Here is a 16,148-nt window from a genome sequence, read left to right as displayed (position 1 = left end):
GGTGGAGCTGGGAAGTGATTGTCTCAGCAAGATGGCGGCGAGCGGACTCCGCCAGGCTGCCGTTGCGGCCAGCACCTCGGTGAAGCCCATTTTCAGTCGGGACATGAACGAGGCCAAGCGGAGGGTGCGCGAACTCTACCGCGCCTGGTATCGGGAGGTGCCGAACACTGGTGAGAGGCTGCGGCTCACGCGGGGCCCGGGAGGCAGCCGCCCAAGGTCGCAGCCGTCCCGGCCTCCCGTTTCTGCCGGGCCGAGCTGAGGTCACCAACTTGAGCAGAGGTGATTCCGAGCGCTTCAGGCGAGTAGGGTCACACGAGCCTTGGTGGACCTGACCTGGCGGCGGCGCGGGGGTCAGACCAGCCGTGCTGTGCGTCGGAACCGCGCTTCTAGGCGCTCTCACTGTTGGGCCCCCTAAGTCTTCCTGAACCCTTGGGAGGGAGAGCAGGGACTGTGAGTGACACACTTCGTTTTGTAGATGAAGCAGTCGAGGCACTTAGAGTCGAAGTGATCTGTGGGCCGAGAGCCTGAGGGCCCGCCTCTGGTGGTGGATCTGGAACCCAACTCGAGTTCCTGAATGTGTGTACAGATTCCCATTAGGTATTAAAAAGACAGGGAGGGAAACCTCTTCATTCTCTCTGACTATAAAACTAGTAGATAAAATAGAAAAATAAAATTAAACTCACCTAGTCTCACAGAAAAGTGATATTAATATTTTGGTATATTTTCAGTCTTTTTTCTGTGTTTATTTTTTAAAACACATTTAATGTTATAATGTATTTGTAATTTTATATTTAATTTTTAACCTAATTACATCAAGCCATTTTCTCCTTTTATCTCATTCGTCAGAAACGCTAGTTTTTAGTGATACAATGCAGAGAAGGCAATAGCACCCCACTCCAGTACTCTTGGCCTGGAAAATCCCATGGATGGAGGAGCCTGGTGGTCTGCAGTCCATGGGGTCGCTAAGAGTTGGACACAACTGAGCGACTTCACTTTCACTTTTTACTTCCTGCATTGGAGAAGGAAATGGCAACCCACTCCAGTGTTCTTGCCTGGAGAATCCCAGGGACGGGGGAGCCTGGTGGGCTGCCGTCTGTGGGGTCGCACAGAGTCGGACACGACTGAAGCGACTTAGCAGCAGCAGCATTAGGTGATATAAACAAAGGGGTTGTGGGGTTTCAGCGATCACCTGGTTCCCACATCCACCACAAAGAAACAGTACCGGAGAAGGGAAGTGAGTTTCCCAAGGTCATCCAGAAAGATGGTGGTGCCTTTTCCAGTCCCTCCTGTTTAGGTGGCCTTCTGCAGTCTCCCAGGTCTTTTTACCCAGCTCCACAGGCCCCTAATATTCCTTAGGAGCTCCTTTCCCTGCCCCCAGCAGAACCCCTGTCTTCACTTAGATGTCAGAGAACCAGTCTGTCCTCCTGAAGGACTATGACATAAGTTCCCTGGGTTCAGAGAGATTTTGTCTTGGCATCGCCATCAGTGCTGCTGCCCAGTGTCCCTGACCAAAGAAAAGTTGGGCAAACTGTCAAGGGCAGTACAAATGTCAGGCACTGTCGATATTCTGTAATTGTCTAATCTGACTTAGTGTGTTTTAGGGCTTCCCTGCTAGCTCTATCAGTAAAGAATCTGCCTACAATGCTGGAGACCAGGGTTCGATCCCTGGGTTGGAAAGACCCCCTGGAGAAGTGTGTTTTAATGGAGGCCACCACCGGTGGTCTGAGAAGAGACGTGTTAAGTGACCTGAGCACCATAGCTCTCAGGGCTGCCACTTCCTTGCCTGTGTGTGAGAAGCAGTAGAATGTAGTTACGTGGACTTGCCTCCAAACCCTGGCCCTTACTAGCTGTGTTACCATGAGCAAGCTATTTCACTTCGCTGTGCCTCAGTTTCCTCATCTGTAGAATGATAAGAGTACCTTCTTCAGAGAGTTGCTCTATTAAATAAGTTTATGAATCTAAAGTGCTTGGCGTAGGGTCTGACATTTAGACACTCACTAAATGCTGGCTGCTCCTCTTGTCTTGTTACTGTTACTATTATTTATAGGGCTTACTTTCTATGCAGAACCCAGCTCTTTACTGTATGAGAGCTGTGTCTGCTCCACAGTGTCCCTGCCCTCAGGTTGACTTTTTAAGAGGTTATCAAGGATCAGAATTTAAACGTGAAACCCATAGGATACAAGGAAGGGAGAAACCTGAGTGATCCGGGGTTCAGGGACTACAAATTCACAGACCTCCAGAGAACAGATGGATAAGTTTAGGGCAGTGGCAGTCACTAGTATGTGAGGTGGTGTGTGTATTCAAATGCAGGTAAAATAGGTTTGCCTGGCAGAACACTTCATGGGTGCCCAAGAATGTTTTCTTGTTGCAGGGAGGACAGGAGGTGGGGAACAAGACCCAGATGACAGGAAGAATACTTTGCAAAGGGTAAAACATCAGTGGCTGAACTGAGGCTGGAACCCAGTATTCAGTTAATTCAGAACCAACACCCTCCAAGACTGTCCCTCAAATACTGTTTGAGAAGATAAGCCCAGAGTCAGGAGGGTCCTGAGAAGAGGAGGAGAAACCAGGGGATTATAGGAGCCTGTAGAGCAGGGGAGATTCCATGTAGGGGGGGCTCAAGGCGGGGCAGCACCTTTGTGGGGAGGGTCAGTGATCTGTGGCTTGTTGTTTGCTCAGGCTTGTGTAAACCGGTGTCATGATATCCATCACAAGATTTCAGCTGAGGATCCAAACTAAAGATTGGGAATAAGTGAAAGTATTGATAATAACTAACATTCATTCATATCTAACATTCATCATTGTAATTATTATGTTCAGTTCAGTCGCTCAGTGGTGTCGGACTCTTTGCAACCCCATGGACTGCAGCACGCCAGGCTTCCCTGTCCATCACCAACTCCCGGAGCCTACTCAAACTCATGTCCATTGAGTCAGTGATGCCATCCAACCATCTCATCCTCTGTCGTTCCCTTCTCCTCCTGCCTTCATCTTTCCCAGCATCAGGGTCTTTTCTCGTGAGTCAGTTCTTCGCATCACGTGGCCAAAGTACTGGAGTTTCAGCTTCAGCATCAGTCCAGTGAATATTCAGGACTGATTTCCTTTAAGATAGACTGGTTGGATCTCTTTGCAGTCCAAGGGACTTTAAAGAGTCTTCTCCAACACCACAGTTCAAAAGCATCAATTCTTCGGCGCTCAGCTTTCTTTATAGTCCCAACTCTCACATCCATGTATGACTACTATAAAAACCAGAGCTTTGACCAGATGGATCTTTGTTGGCAAAGTAATGTCTCTGCTTTTTAATATGCTGTCTAGGTTGATCATAGCTTTCCTTCCAAGGAGCAAGCATCTTAATTTCATGGCTGCAGTCACCATCTGTAGTGATTTTGGAGCCCCCAAAAATAAAGTCTGTCACTGTTTCCATTGTTTCCCCATCTATTTGCCATGAAGTGATGGGACCAGATGCTATGATCTTAGTTTTCTGAATGTTGAGTTTTAAGCCAACTTTTTCACTCTCCTCTTTCACTTTTATCAAGAGGCTGTTAAGTTCTTCAATTTCTGCCATAAGGGTGTTGTCATCTGCATATCTGAGGTTATTGATATTTTTCCTGCAGTCTTGATTCCAGCTTGTGCTTCATCCAGCCGGGCATTTCTCATGATATAGTCTGCATATAGGTTAAATAAGCAAGCAATATACAGCCTTGATGTACTCCTTTCTCAATTTGGAACCAGTCCGTTATTCCATGTCCAGTTCTAACTGTTGCTTCTTGACCTGCATACAGATTTCTCAGGAGACAGGTCAGGTGGTCTGGTATTCCCGTCTCTTTAAGAATTTTCCAGTTTGTTGTGATCCGCACAGTCAAAGGCTTTGGCACAGTCAGTGAAGCAGAAGGAGATGGTTTTCTGAAATTCTCTTGCTTTTTCTATGATCAAACAGATGTTGGCAATTTGATCTCTGTCTGGTTCCTTTGACTTTTCTAAATCCAGCTTGAATACCTGGAAATTTTCAGTTCATGTACTGTTGAAGCCTCACTTGGAGAATTTTGAGCATTAGTTTGCTAGCATGTGAGATGAGTACAATTGTGCAGTAATTTGAACATTCTTTGGCATTGCCTTTCTTTGGGATTGGAATGAAAACTGGCCTTTTCAGTCCTGTGGCCACTGCTGAGTTTTCCAAATTTGCTGGCATATTGAGTGCAGCACTTTCACAGCATCATCTTTTTTTTTTTTTTTTTTAGAGCTTAATGAAATTTTATTTTGAAAATATGGCAAGAGTCTAAGGCACTTCAGACATTTAAATACATGTAAGACCAAAGTAAATGTGACATGGGATAAAGGAATCCATAAATACGTGGAGAACTACACTGTGTTTCTCTAGAGGCCAATGGATAGCCAATTTCTCTAACACAATTCAACTTTCATCATTAGACACAGAATTGTGCAATTAGTAATAAAAATACAGCAGCATTACATGTTGTTCTTCATGTCTTCAGTTGCTATGGAATATAAAAGTTCAAAATACTGTGTCAATTTTATATAGATTCTCAAAAAGTATAAAACTTAACAAAAGTAAGTCTATTCAGTTGGTTTTATCTAGGTGGCTGTATTATGTGACACAGCATCTTTTAGGATTTGAAATAGCTCAATTGGAATTCCATCACCTCCACTAGCTTTGTTCGTAGTGATGCTTCCTAAGGCTCACTCGACTTCACACTCCAGGATGTCTGGCTCTAGGTTAGTGGTCACACCACTGTGGTTTTCTGGGTTGTGAAGATCTTTTTTGTACAGTTCTTCTGTGTATTCTTGCCATCTCTTCTTCATATCTTCTGCTTCTGTTAGGTCCCTACCATTTCTGTCCTTTATTATGCTCATCTTTGCATGAAATGTTCCCCTGGTATCTCTAATTTTCTTGAAGAGCTCTCTAGTCTTTCCCATTCTATTGTTTTCCTCTGTTTCTTTGCATTGATCACTTAGGAACGCTTTCTTACTTCTTGCTATTCTTTGGAACTGTGCGTTCAGATGGATATATCTTTCCTTTTCTTCTTTGCGTTTCGCTTCTCTTTTCTCAGCTATTTGTAAGGTCTCTTCAGAAAACCGGTTTGCCGTTTTGCATTTCTTCTTCTTGGGGATGGTTTTGATACCGCCTCCTGTACAGTGTTAGGAACCTCCATCCATAGTTCTTCAGGCACTCTGTCTATCAGATCTAATCCCTTGAATCTATTTGTCACTTCCACTGTATAATCATAAGGGATTTGATTTAGGTCATACCTGAATGGTCTAGTGGTTTCCCCACTTTCTTCAGTTTAAATCTGAATTTTGCAATAAGAAGTTCATGATGTAAGCCACAGTAAGCTCCCAGTCTTGTTTTGCTATGTAGAGCTTCTCCGTCTTTGGCTGCAAAGAATAGAATCGGTCTGATTTCAGTATTGACCATATGGTCATGTTCATGTGTAGAGTCGTCTCTTGTGTTGTTGGAAGAGGGTGTTTGCTATGGCCAGTGCATTCTCTTGGCAAAACTCTGTTAGCCTTTGCCCTGCTCCATTTTGTACTCCAAGGCCAAACTTGCCTGTTACTCCAGGTATCTCTTGATTTCCTCCTTTTGCATTCCAGTCCTTGTGATGAAAAGGAAATCTTTTTTTGGTGTTAGTTCTAGAAGGTCTTGTAGGTCTTCATAGAACCGTTCAGCTTCAGCTTCTTTGGCATTAGTGGTTGGGGCATAGACTTGGATTGCTGTGATACTGAATGGTTTGCCTTAGAAACGAACCAAGATCATTTTGTCATTTTTGAGATTGCACAATTGCATAATAATTATTATGTTAGTTATTATCAATATTATACTTTTACTTATTCCCAATCCTTAGTTTGGATCCTCAGCTGAAATCCCCAGTGATGGATATTATGACACCAGTGTACACACTGGCCTGAGCAACATTCACTGGGGCTTCCTGGGTGGCTCAGTGGTAAAGAATCAGCCTGCCAATGGAAGGAGATGCAGGAAACCTGGGTTCAGTCCCTGGGTTGGAAAGATACCCTAGAGGAGGAAATGGCAGCTCACTCCAGTATTTTTGCTCGGGGAATTCCATGGACAGAGGATCCTGGTGGGCTACAGTCTGGGGTCGCAAAGATTCGAACACGACATTTTCAAACACATGGCGCGGCACTATGCCAAAGGCCTCGCTGTAGTGTGGGTTCCAGGTGTCTCCCTGGCTTACAGATGAGAAAACTGAGGCACACAAGCTTGTCTCACATCACACCGGCAGACCCCGATTGTCAGCTGTGATGCTCAGCTCAGCTCCTGCTGTAGTCTGCCCTGAATCTCACAGGGCCCGGTTATGCTGCGCACTTGGAACAGACCGCCGTTTGCCTGGGTGCTTGCCTCTGCGTGGAAGCACAGAACAAAACCACCCCAGATTCCCTCCTTTGAAAAAAATAATACATGCTGCTTGCTGGTTACAGTGTAACAGGGGACTTTGTATAGAAACCATTCATTTAATTTCTATGTTATTGGATACTTCTTGTACTACAGGGTCAGTACTAGATACCTAGAGAGATAGAAAAGTGATTAAAACACAACCCTGCCTTCAAGAGTCTTATGGTCTAGTCAGGAAAGTAGGCATATAACCAGATCATTAAAACCCCAAACATAATAGAGGTATGGGAAATAAGTGCTGAAATTTTCAACACTTAACACTGTATCAGTACTTTCCTGTGGGTAAGATGTTGTCACTTGATTTTTGCCACATTCCTGTAAAGGAGTGAGGTCAGAGGTTATTTTCGCTCCTATGTTTTAGATGAGGAAACAGACTGAGGTGCTTGTACCCCAGCCAAGGTCATAGTTCATGATGGTGTGGAGACCTTACCCAGCTCATTTGACCCCCAATCCCATGCTCTTTTTCATCACACCATGCTACCTTCCCATCTAAGGGTCTCCTGGCACTTGGTATAAATGCTCCCAAATGAAGTGGAGCAAATGACTGAGAACTGTCCCATTGTCATCCTTCCTAATGTGTCGAGCCTTCCTGACTCAGAAAAGCCTTAACAGTAACTTGAGGAAGACGCGCACTGTGGAAGTCACCTTCATCCAGAAGGGCACTTTCATATCTTCCTTTTGAGCCTCACAGATGTTTTTAAAATTGAAATTAAAACATTTAGGACTCAAAGAGTAAGCCAGGAATCTGTGAGTTGAGAAGGAGCAGTTGGAATTGGTTTACACCAGGGCTTCTCAGCAGCAGCATCTGTGCTGGGTGGTTCCTTGTTGTGGAGACCGCCCTGTGCCTTGTCAGATGCTTAGCAACATGCCTGGCCTCCACCCAGTGGCGCCATCAGCGCTCTTCCCCCTCGCTGTGACCGTCAAAAATGCCTCCAGCCGTTGCCAGATGTTCTGGCGGGCAGAGTCATCACAGGTTTGATGACCACGGATTTAGACCAAAGAACAATTCAGCAGACTGTTGCTTAGCTGTTCTTGTTTACCTTCCCACAGCCTTTCTCAGTGGCAAAGGGGTGTGTTCAGGGGGGTGCAATAGGAGGACGACAGCTGGGTCAAAGCTATGGAATTTGTCTCTTTAGAAACAAGGATTCTTAACCTGAGAGGATGGGCACTGCGGGGTCCTTGAACAACACTGTAAGCAAAACTTTGCGTTTGTGAACATTTTCCTGAGAAGACTCACACCCAGTGCGTTGGTGTGTGGTTCTGGAGACCTTGGGGAATGGGAGTTGGGTGGACACCAGCTCCCCTCGTGTGCATAGAGGCACCTTGGTTTTCTCTCCTATTTTGAACTGAATTCTAGTATGAAAATGTAGGAAAGGTAAGCACCGATAGCAGGGGAAGATTCCTCGTACTCCTTTCCTTGCTGCTGCTAAGTCACTTCAGTCGTGTCTGACTCTGTGCGACCCCATAGACAGCAGCCCACCAGGCTCCCCCATCCCTGGGATTCTCCAGGCAAGAACACTGGAGTGGGTTGCCATTTCCTTCTCCAGTGCACGAAAGTGAAAAGTGAAAGTGAAGTCGCTCAGTCGTGTCCGACTCTTTGTGACCCCATGGCCTGCAGCCTACCAGGCTCCTCTGTCTACGGGATTTTCTAGGCAAGAGTACTGGAGTGGAAAGAACAGGACATTGTAAATTAAAGAACCAGCAACCTGGACTCTTGGCCTGTGTTTGCCGGGGATCAGTTGTCCAACGTCAGGCAAGTCCCCACAGTGCTCTAGTGGTAAGATTCCGACGTTCAGGATCCACGTTAGTTTGCATTCATTTGTGTCTCTGTCTTCCTGTCTCTTTGTTGGCCCTTTTCTAAAATTCCTAATGTGATACTGTGGTGTGTTTTTGGCTATGCTGGGTCTTCATGGCTGCTCACAGGCTTTCTCTGGTTGCCGTGAGAGAGCTGAGGCTACTCTATTGTGGTGCGCGGGCTTCTCTTATCCCAGAAGCATGGGCTGTAGGCGCGTGGGCTCAATAGTTGTGGTGCAGGGGCTTAATTGCTCCAGCGTGTGGATCTTCCCGAAGCAGGCATCGAACCTGTGTCCCCTTCATTGGCAGGCGGATTCTTAATCACTGGACCACCAGGAAAGCCCCTGGCATTTTCAGTGCCATGAGTACTCCCCGCACGGTTGATTTTAGGCTCTCAGTGAAGTCATTGACGGCACATTTGGGAAGAGCCGTGTATAATTGGCTCATCATGGCAGGCTGCTACAGAACTCCACTGGAGACTGAGTTCTTTCTCTTGTGATCTTCTATCCTCTGTTAACACTGTCCTGTAAAGCTGGGATGCAGTTTCTCCTGTTAGATTCTGCTATTGCTTATTCTTTGGTTGAGGCAGCCTGGCATGGTCTTTGCCTCGGCAGAAGCTTTATTTTTCTATTGCTGTCACTAAGCCACCTGTATAATTAAAGATTCGCACTTTGTTGTTGGTTAATTCAGTCACGAGGTGGCCCTCATGGTTTTCAGAGCTGGCTGTGGTAGCTCCATAGACTAGAGTGGACCCGTCACAGGAGTGGCCATACTGTGGGTATTCTCACCAGTGAGCCCACTGGTCTCAACCACAGTGCTCATGCTAGCCTGTGAGCCTGGTTATGCTGTCCGCTTAGCCCCACGTGCCCCTTTCTCCCCTCATCCCATCTACCTACCATACAAGGCTCCGTTCATGTCCTTGTCATCAGCAAATCCACTGAAGGCCAACTGCCAGAAAATGAGAATAAAATGACTAAAACCTAATTTTCAAAGACATACATGCTTTGTCGGACTCTCAGGTCACTGAGTCTGTCCCACTGTTTTAGCACTTAATCAGGGATTACTGAATATTGTGATTTTTGCAGTATCTGCACTGGTGGATTTAAGACCTAGAAAGCAGGAGCTGTTACATCTTGCACTTCCCTCTGCTTCCCCCTGGTGAACCTAATATGGCAGTAACTGCCTGCTGGATCGACACCTTTCCCTACCTGCACACGCAGCAGTCTCCCTTGGCTCTTGTTTCCATGGTACACAAACCTACACCATATGGTTGTATGTTAATGTCAGCCCTGCATTTCTTGCCAGTTGTTCTGTGTAATAATAATGCTGACATTTATTGAGAGCTTATTCCATGTCAGGCACTGGCCTAAGCATCTTTCATTCTCTCAGAATCCTCACAGCTGCTCTGGAGTTAATATGTGCTGCTCTCCTCATTTCACCAGCAAATAAATACCCTCAGGCATAGAGAAGTTAATGTATACAGAATCATATAGCTGATAGACGACAAAGCTGGGATTTGAACCCAGGTTATTCGTATTCTTGAGCCGTGCTATGCTGCCTCCTCAAATGCAGTGGGCTTGTTTCCCCAAACAAAACATAAGTTCTTGAGATAGTACTATATCTCAGGCTTCTTCACATCTTCAAGTACCTTGCTTAGGGTCAGCCTAATATTTGGTGAATGGAGTGAATGGGCAACCTATGTTTTCAGTGAGTGACACTGACTCAATTTTTAAAAAACACATTTTAACCATCTCTACCCTGAATCATGTTTTCTCTCTAGTGCATTTATTCCAGCTAGACATCTCTGTGAAACAGGGACGGGATAAAGTCCGGGAAATGTTTAAGAAGAATGCGCACATCACAGACCCCAGGGTGGTTGATCTTCTGGTAATTAAGGTAACTGACGCTCCCTGACTGATTTAAAAGAGGAGTCAACTTGTCCAGAGCTTTCCAGATGAATATTTTATCACCAAGTTTAAAAGCAACAACTGGGTCAGCAACTGTTACCTAGTGTTTCAAAGGAATAGTTGATTGGAGGTTCTCACCTGGGTAAATAGATTATAAGATTATTCAAGGGAAAATTCACTGGCTTGCATTTTAAAACTAAAAAAAGAGGGAAGTTTGAATTCTTCTTGAACCTCATCCATGGAGGTTACCACTTCACCACGTTGCCAGTTTACAGCCAGAAGAGGCCAGTTGGCTGAGTAAGTGGAGTCAGATCCTGGGCTTGACTCTGTCCCTGTGGTCTGTCTCACTAGAATCAGTGGCAACTTCAGCATGGGCCAGTAAGTAATGTGGAAAGAATGGTACGTATTAAGCCAGTCAGGGTAGGCAGTCATGGGGCACAGGCCTGGTGACCAAAAGTTATCCGCTTGGAACCAGTCAGCTAGAGGGTTAAAATATATATATTTGACAAGCCTCAGAGATTATTATCGTTTTCCAGATGCAGAAACTATGGTCTGGGTAGGGCATATTACTTGCCCAAGGTCACTCAAAAAGTCGGTGCTAGAGATGATCTAACCCTGGCCTTCAGTGTTGTGCTCCTTCCACCCAGCCACTCTTGACTGAGACCTGTCCCCTCACTTGTACAGGGAAAGATGGAACTGGAAGAAACAATTAAAGTGTGGAAGCAGCGGACACATGTTATGCGGTTTTTCCATGAAACAGAAGCACCGAGGCCAAAGGATTTCCTCTCCAAGTTCTATGTTGGGCACGACCCGTGAAATCACTCAGTGGAAAAGGTGCATGTTGATATTTAAATATTTTAAAGCAAAAATAAACTCAATATATGTCGGTCATTTCATGATATTCCATTGGTTCCCCAGTGGGAAGCTGTACTTCTGCAGTCTCTCACGTTTTGTCTGAACAAGTTGGGTCCGGTGTACACACCACCTGTTCTTTCCCTTTTCCTGAAGTGTGGTATTTCCAGTAAATTAGATTCTCTTTTCTCCGAGTCTTGCATGTCGGTAAACAGAAGGAAGAGGCCATCTGCTCAGAAACTGTCATTCTGGGTATGGTGCTGGATGGCTTCGTTAACTTCGCTGTTTCTACAGCCACCAGGAGTGGATAGCTTGGTTTAATGGCACAGATTGTCCAAAATTAACCAGCTCTTACTATTGGAAAAGGTTAGAGCAGCACTAAGAGGCTGAGAGGTGGAGCTGACAAGCTGGGCTATTTTTCTCTGGGTTCTCAAGAAAATGTCTGCTCAGCAGCCTAGCCCTCTACTCACAACAGTGCTGGTCCTTAGAATGGAGTTAACTTCCTTCTCAGGCGTTCTGCTAGAGACACAGCTGTTCAGTGCACACACAGAACAGAAATATTCCCTTTGTGAATTGAGGTGTAGCTCAAGTGACAAGAATACATTTTGACCCCACTTAAAGAACTGCGATTCATGGGGTCGCAAAGAGTCGAACACACCGAGCGACTGATCTGATCTGATCTGAAAGAACTGTTTGCTCTGGATGGTGGCAGTCTCTTCCATCCCTGGACAGTCTAAATGCTGGAGAAGGGGCTTCAGTATCTGTAGGTACAATAACCCTGAGGAGTCCCAAATTTTTCAGTACCAACAACCCCTTTATTATTTTTTCAGCTAAGGAACCCACCTTTTGCTAAAAAGTGGTATTTCTCAAGGACTTATTTTAACACTCAAAGCTGCTTCTGATTGTATGTGCTAACTAGCCAGTGTTACTCAGCACAAAAGTTTCAGCCTTTAGGTAGCCTGTGCAGCTGTTAGGCTTTTGTAAATAATGAAAATTTGTCCCAGGTTCCCCAAATTCCTTTGTTGATCGACAGGGGCCTGAAGACTCTGGGTTGTAAGTCAAAGACCTATTTGTTCAGCAGATAGAGATAGGACGGCAGGGACAATAAACTGCAGCTACAGCCAACTCCAGAGACTTCAGCCATCATTCAGTCACACAGAGCTGATGTTTATTATGTTTTTTCATGATCTGATTATGCTCAGTGAACAGCACATCTCCGGGAACCTCCCAGAGCCTGGGGATTTGGGCCGTGGTCACAGACCATGCAGGGGTCTTCACGGGGGTTGGGAGGCTGAGGGCTGTCCCCGGGCCCATCTACGGATGGGAAAGGAGGAGAGGCTGCGAGCATCACCATTTCTTAAGTTAGGGCTTTCTCCTTTCTGTCCTTCCTCCAGGCCCTGCAAAAAAGGAAAGCAGCAATGAGCTGGCTGACAGAACAGACCTCTAACCATAGACGGAAAGAGAATTCCACAGAGGTTCTACCAAACACGCCAGGAGAAAGGCAGCTTTGAGTACACTCAGTTACTCATTCATATATTTACATTCACCAGACCGGGCACTGGGGCCCCAAAGATATTTAAAAAACAAAAAACATGTTTCCTGCAGCAAAATGTAGTCGAGTAGAGTTTAGGGTATATCTTAAGTGTATAATACTGAATACCACAAGAGGTACTGGTCAGTAAGAGGGCAGAGCAGTCACTTTCAAGTGGAGGGATGAGGAAAGATATCTTCATCAAAGATAATGAAGAACTGGTATAAACAGCACAGTGGGAAATAGCCTTTCAGTCGGGATGAATAATGGGCTACTACTGCCTGGGAGTGGCTAAGAGTGCAGAATTCAAGAAATAGTGAATAACTGGGGGTAGGTATGTGGAAGATAATATGGGAGATAAGGCTGGAATAATAGGTGTAACCAGATCATGGCAAGCCTTAAAAACCAGACCAGAGAGTCAGGAGGGTTCTTATTTACAACAATAATACAGCCAGTCAGCACATACTAGGGCACCGGAAGTCAACACAAGAAAGCTGAATGGAACTGGCCCTGGGGAAAGGTCTGTGAGCAGTGTATGAGCCAGGCTGCAGTGCCTATGTACAGACTGCTGGTAGCCGGAGCTCACTGATAAGGGCCTGTAGTTTCTAAATTTCATTGTGGAGCTGGTGAAAAGAAGCTGTGGTGGGTGTGTAAGGCATATTAAATTATCTACAAAGTTTGTGGGTTGAGAGAATTGAGGGTACATAAAGGCCAAATGGGCTTCCCTAGTGGCTCAAACTGCAAAGAATCTGCCTGCAATGCAGGAGACCAGCGTTCAATCCCTGGGTCAGAAGGGAAGATCCCGTGGAGAAGGGAATGGCTACCCACTTCAGTATTCTTGCCTGGAGAATTCCATGGACAGAGGAACCTCGAGGGCTACAGTTCATCAGGGTCACAAAGAAATCAGACACAACTGAGTGACTAACACTTTCAAAGGGCAAATAGAAAAGGGTGGTTGGGATTCAACCTGGCTGGAAGAGACCTCAGTGAATTTGTAAGTCAGTAAGATAGTTTCCTTCATCCAACATAGAGAAAAGGTGACATAAAAGATATTAGCCAGCAAGTGTGTCAATTCATTAAAAGTCTGTGCTCCTGCTTGTCTCCAAACCACATCACAGTTCCGATGCTCCACCCTACTTCCGGCTCCTGGTCCATGTGTGGGGGAGAGGCAAATCTTACCTGTTAGTCGTCATCATCGTCGTCCTCTGGAACAAAAATGTCATGTTCCTCAAGTAGAGCAGCAAAGTTCTTGCTAATGAGCGTCCCAACATAGAGAAAGGGGATCACAATGGAGAACACGCGGAGAAGGCCGAAGGACATCTGCAGAGGGTCAGAGTGGTGGCTGTGAGCTCCAGTGCCCACTCTAGCAAGACCACAGAAGGCCTGTCCCTCTCAGGGGCATTCCCTCCTGTGGATCTCAGATTCATCATTAAGCAACTTGATTTTAAAGTCCTTGGAAAAATTCGGAGCAAGAAAAATGATTAGAAGAAGAGATAAAGTGATTCTATGGCCATCAAACTGTACACCAGAAAGAAAAATACAAGGCACTCTTACAGACATCTAAAAATTAAGGCACTAGCTATTAATTACTTGCAGATGCTTTTAAACAGGTAAAGTACTAGGAGGTGGACTACGGAAATAATAGTTCAGTTCTGCTTGAGTAAGTCACTACTACTACTACTACTACTACTACTACTATTAAGTCGCTTCAGTCATGTCCAACTCTGTGCGACCCCATGGACTGCAGCCCACCAGGCTTCTCCGTCCATGGGATTCTCCAGGCAAGAACACTGGAGTGGGTTGCCATTTCCTTCTCCAATGCATGAAAGTGACAACTGAAAGTGAAGTCGCTCAGTCGTGTCCGACTCTTAGCGACCCCATGGACTGCAGCCCACCAGGCTCCTCCATCCATGGGATTTTCCGGGCAACAGTACTGGAGTGGGGTGCCATTGCCTTCTCCCTAGTAAGTCACTAAATACATGCAAACGGATTACAAAATTATGAACATGTACACTGAAGAGAGATTCTGTACAGTTCTCTAACTGGTTCCCTGGTGCCTGACAAATATGACTTCACTATATTACATTTTAGAAACAGGTGTATTTTGAAAACTGAGTATGTTTTTTATAGTAAAAGACTATTTAAATAGACTTGAGAAGTTCCAATAAAATCTCAACATTTCCTCTCATTATTTCCCTACAGGGGTTCGCCCGCAAAAAAATGTTTTTCAATCGTGCCTCTTTAAAGGCAGCTTTTCCCTAACAGCTGGACCCTGTTTCTTGCTGTGAGACAGGTTTGAACTCACTTTGTGTAAGCTTGCGACGGCCAAAATAGCTTTAAAAGAATTTGTTTTTGTTTTGTAACTCTTCACACAGCCCTGGAATTAAAAAAAAAAAAAAAAAATCCCGGTATAAGGGGTTGTTCTTATTTTACTGAAAAAACTCCAAGGGTACTGAGGGCATGTAGTAACACTCAGTAATGGGAAAACAGGATCTGGTGGGGGCTGTACCAACAGGAAGTCTGAATTCCAGAACCTAACTCAGCTGTTAGCTTTGCACACTGGCTTCCCTACTCTGGCCCCTCATTTTTCATTTGTAAAAACAGATTGTAATAATTCCCTGCACACCTAGTCACATGAATTAAATACTAGGTCCAAACTCACAAAAAGATAAAGTCTGTCCCACGAACCGTTTATTTACAAATTCGTTTTTCATCCCATCAACTACGAAGTAGAGACGTAACAAGACTTGTCTATACTGTATGCATAAAGCCGAGTCCTTTGGCTCCAAAGAGCCAGGGCACTGCGCTCCTCTGGATGAACTAGTGCAAAGTGCCATCTTTCTCCGCTCTTGACCCCCATCTTCTGTCTCCCTGTACCCCGCTCAACAACGACCACTTAACTCAACCGGCCACTTCCTCCCATTTGTCAAAACAAGCAATGCATCAGCGCAAAACTTTGTCCTTGATCCGGCTTCCGGTCTAAGGCAGTCGTTCGACTGGCCTTTGCTCCTGTCAATCAGCGTCAACCTGCACACACTCCCCACAATGATTGGCCTCGGCCCCTTCGCCCCGCCTTCAGGCAGACACTCACTTTCACCGGTTTGGGCAAAATGGCGCCGCTGCGAGTAACGATGACCGACCTCGTCGGTACCAGACTCTGACCTGAGCAGCTCCGTCCGGCGGAGACATCACCACCTTTCCTCAGGCTCAGCCAGCTCCGGGAAGCCCCAGATCCGACGCGTACCAACGCCAGCCACCGAGCCGCTCCGGACGCCATCTCCCAGCTCCGCCCCTAGTCCGGGCCCCAGGACCCCACTGCCCGGCCCCAGTGACACCCTCAGGAAGAACGCCGCCCAAGCCTCGCGAGTCTGTAGGGATCAAACGAGAGGTCCGGCTCACAGACTTGCGCAGTGTACCTAGTTCCTGCTGCGGCACATGGTGACGTCACGAGGATGACGCCAAGGCCCGGGTACACGCCTCATTCCAGGCTTGGAGGGTGGGACCATCTGACTGGGGTTGTTCTTGTGAAACTTGCAGATTTCTGGTATTGTTCCCGCACCCAGGGCAGCCAGGGCTTGGCCGAGCAGGGAGTTACTGAAATGAAAGACCACTTTAATTGAACTTCAAACTATTTTTT

At 45.9% G+C, this 16,148-nt stretch overlaps 2 protein-coding genes across 2 annotated transcripts; one reads left to right on the top strand and one right to left on the bottom strand.

The window, feature by feature from the left end:
* Window positions 1-26: 26 nt before the first annotated feature.
* Window positions 27-11,019, top strand: NDUFA6 (NADH:ubiquinone oxidoreductase subunit A6). Its single transcript, NM_175791.2, has 3 exons — window positions 27-170; window positions 10,002-10,117; window positions 10,813-11,019. The coding sequence occupies exons 1-3, from the start codon at window positions 32-34 to the stop codon at window positions 10,942-10,944; spliced, it is 387 nt and encodes a 128-aa protein (NP_786985.1). The 5' UTR covers window positions 27-31; the 3' UTR covers window positions 10,945-11,019.
* Window positions 11,020-12,126: 1,107 nt separating this feature from the next.
* On the bottom strand, window positions 12,127-15,828 carry SMDT1 (single-pass membrane protein with aspartate rich tail 1). Its single transcript, NM_001045937.1, has 3 exons — window positions 15,603-15,828; window positions 13,691-13,831; window positions 12,127-12,377 (listed from the first exon to the last, which is right to left on the bottom strand). The coding sequence occupies exons 1-2, from the start codon at window positions 15,786-15,788 to the stop codon at window positions 13,694-13,696; spliced, it is 324 nt and encodes a 107-aa protein (NP_001039402.1). The 5' UTR covers window positions 15,789-15,828; the 3' UTR covers window positions 12,127-12,377; window positions 13,691-13,693.
* Between the last annotated feature and the right edge of the window lie 320 nt (window positions 15,829-16,148).

This window comes from Bos taurus, chromosome 5, assembly GCF_002263795.3.
Source record: "Bos taurus isolate L1 Dominette 01449 registration number 42190680 breed Hereford chromosome 5, ARS-UCD2.0, whole genome shotgun sequence".
Taxonomy (NCBI): Eukaryota; Metazoa; Chordata; class Mammalia; order Artiodactyla; family Bovidae; genus Bos; species Bos taurus.
Note: the sequence above shows the minus strand (reverse complement) of the source record. Positions and strands in the feature narration are given on the sequence as shown.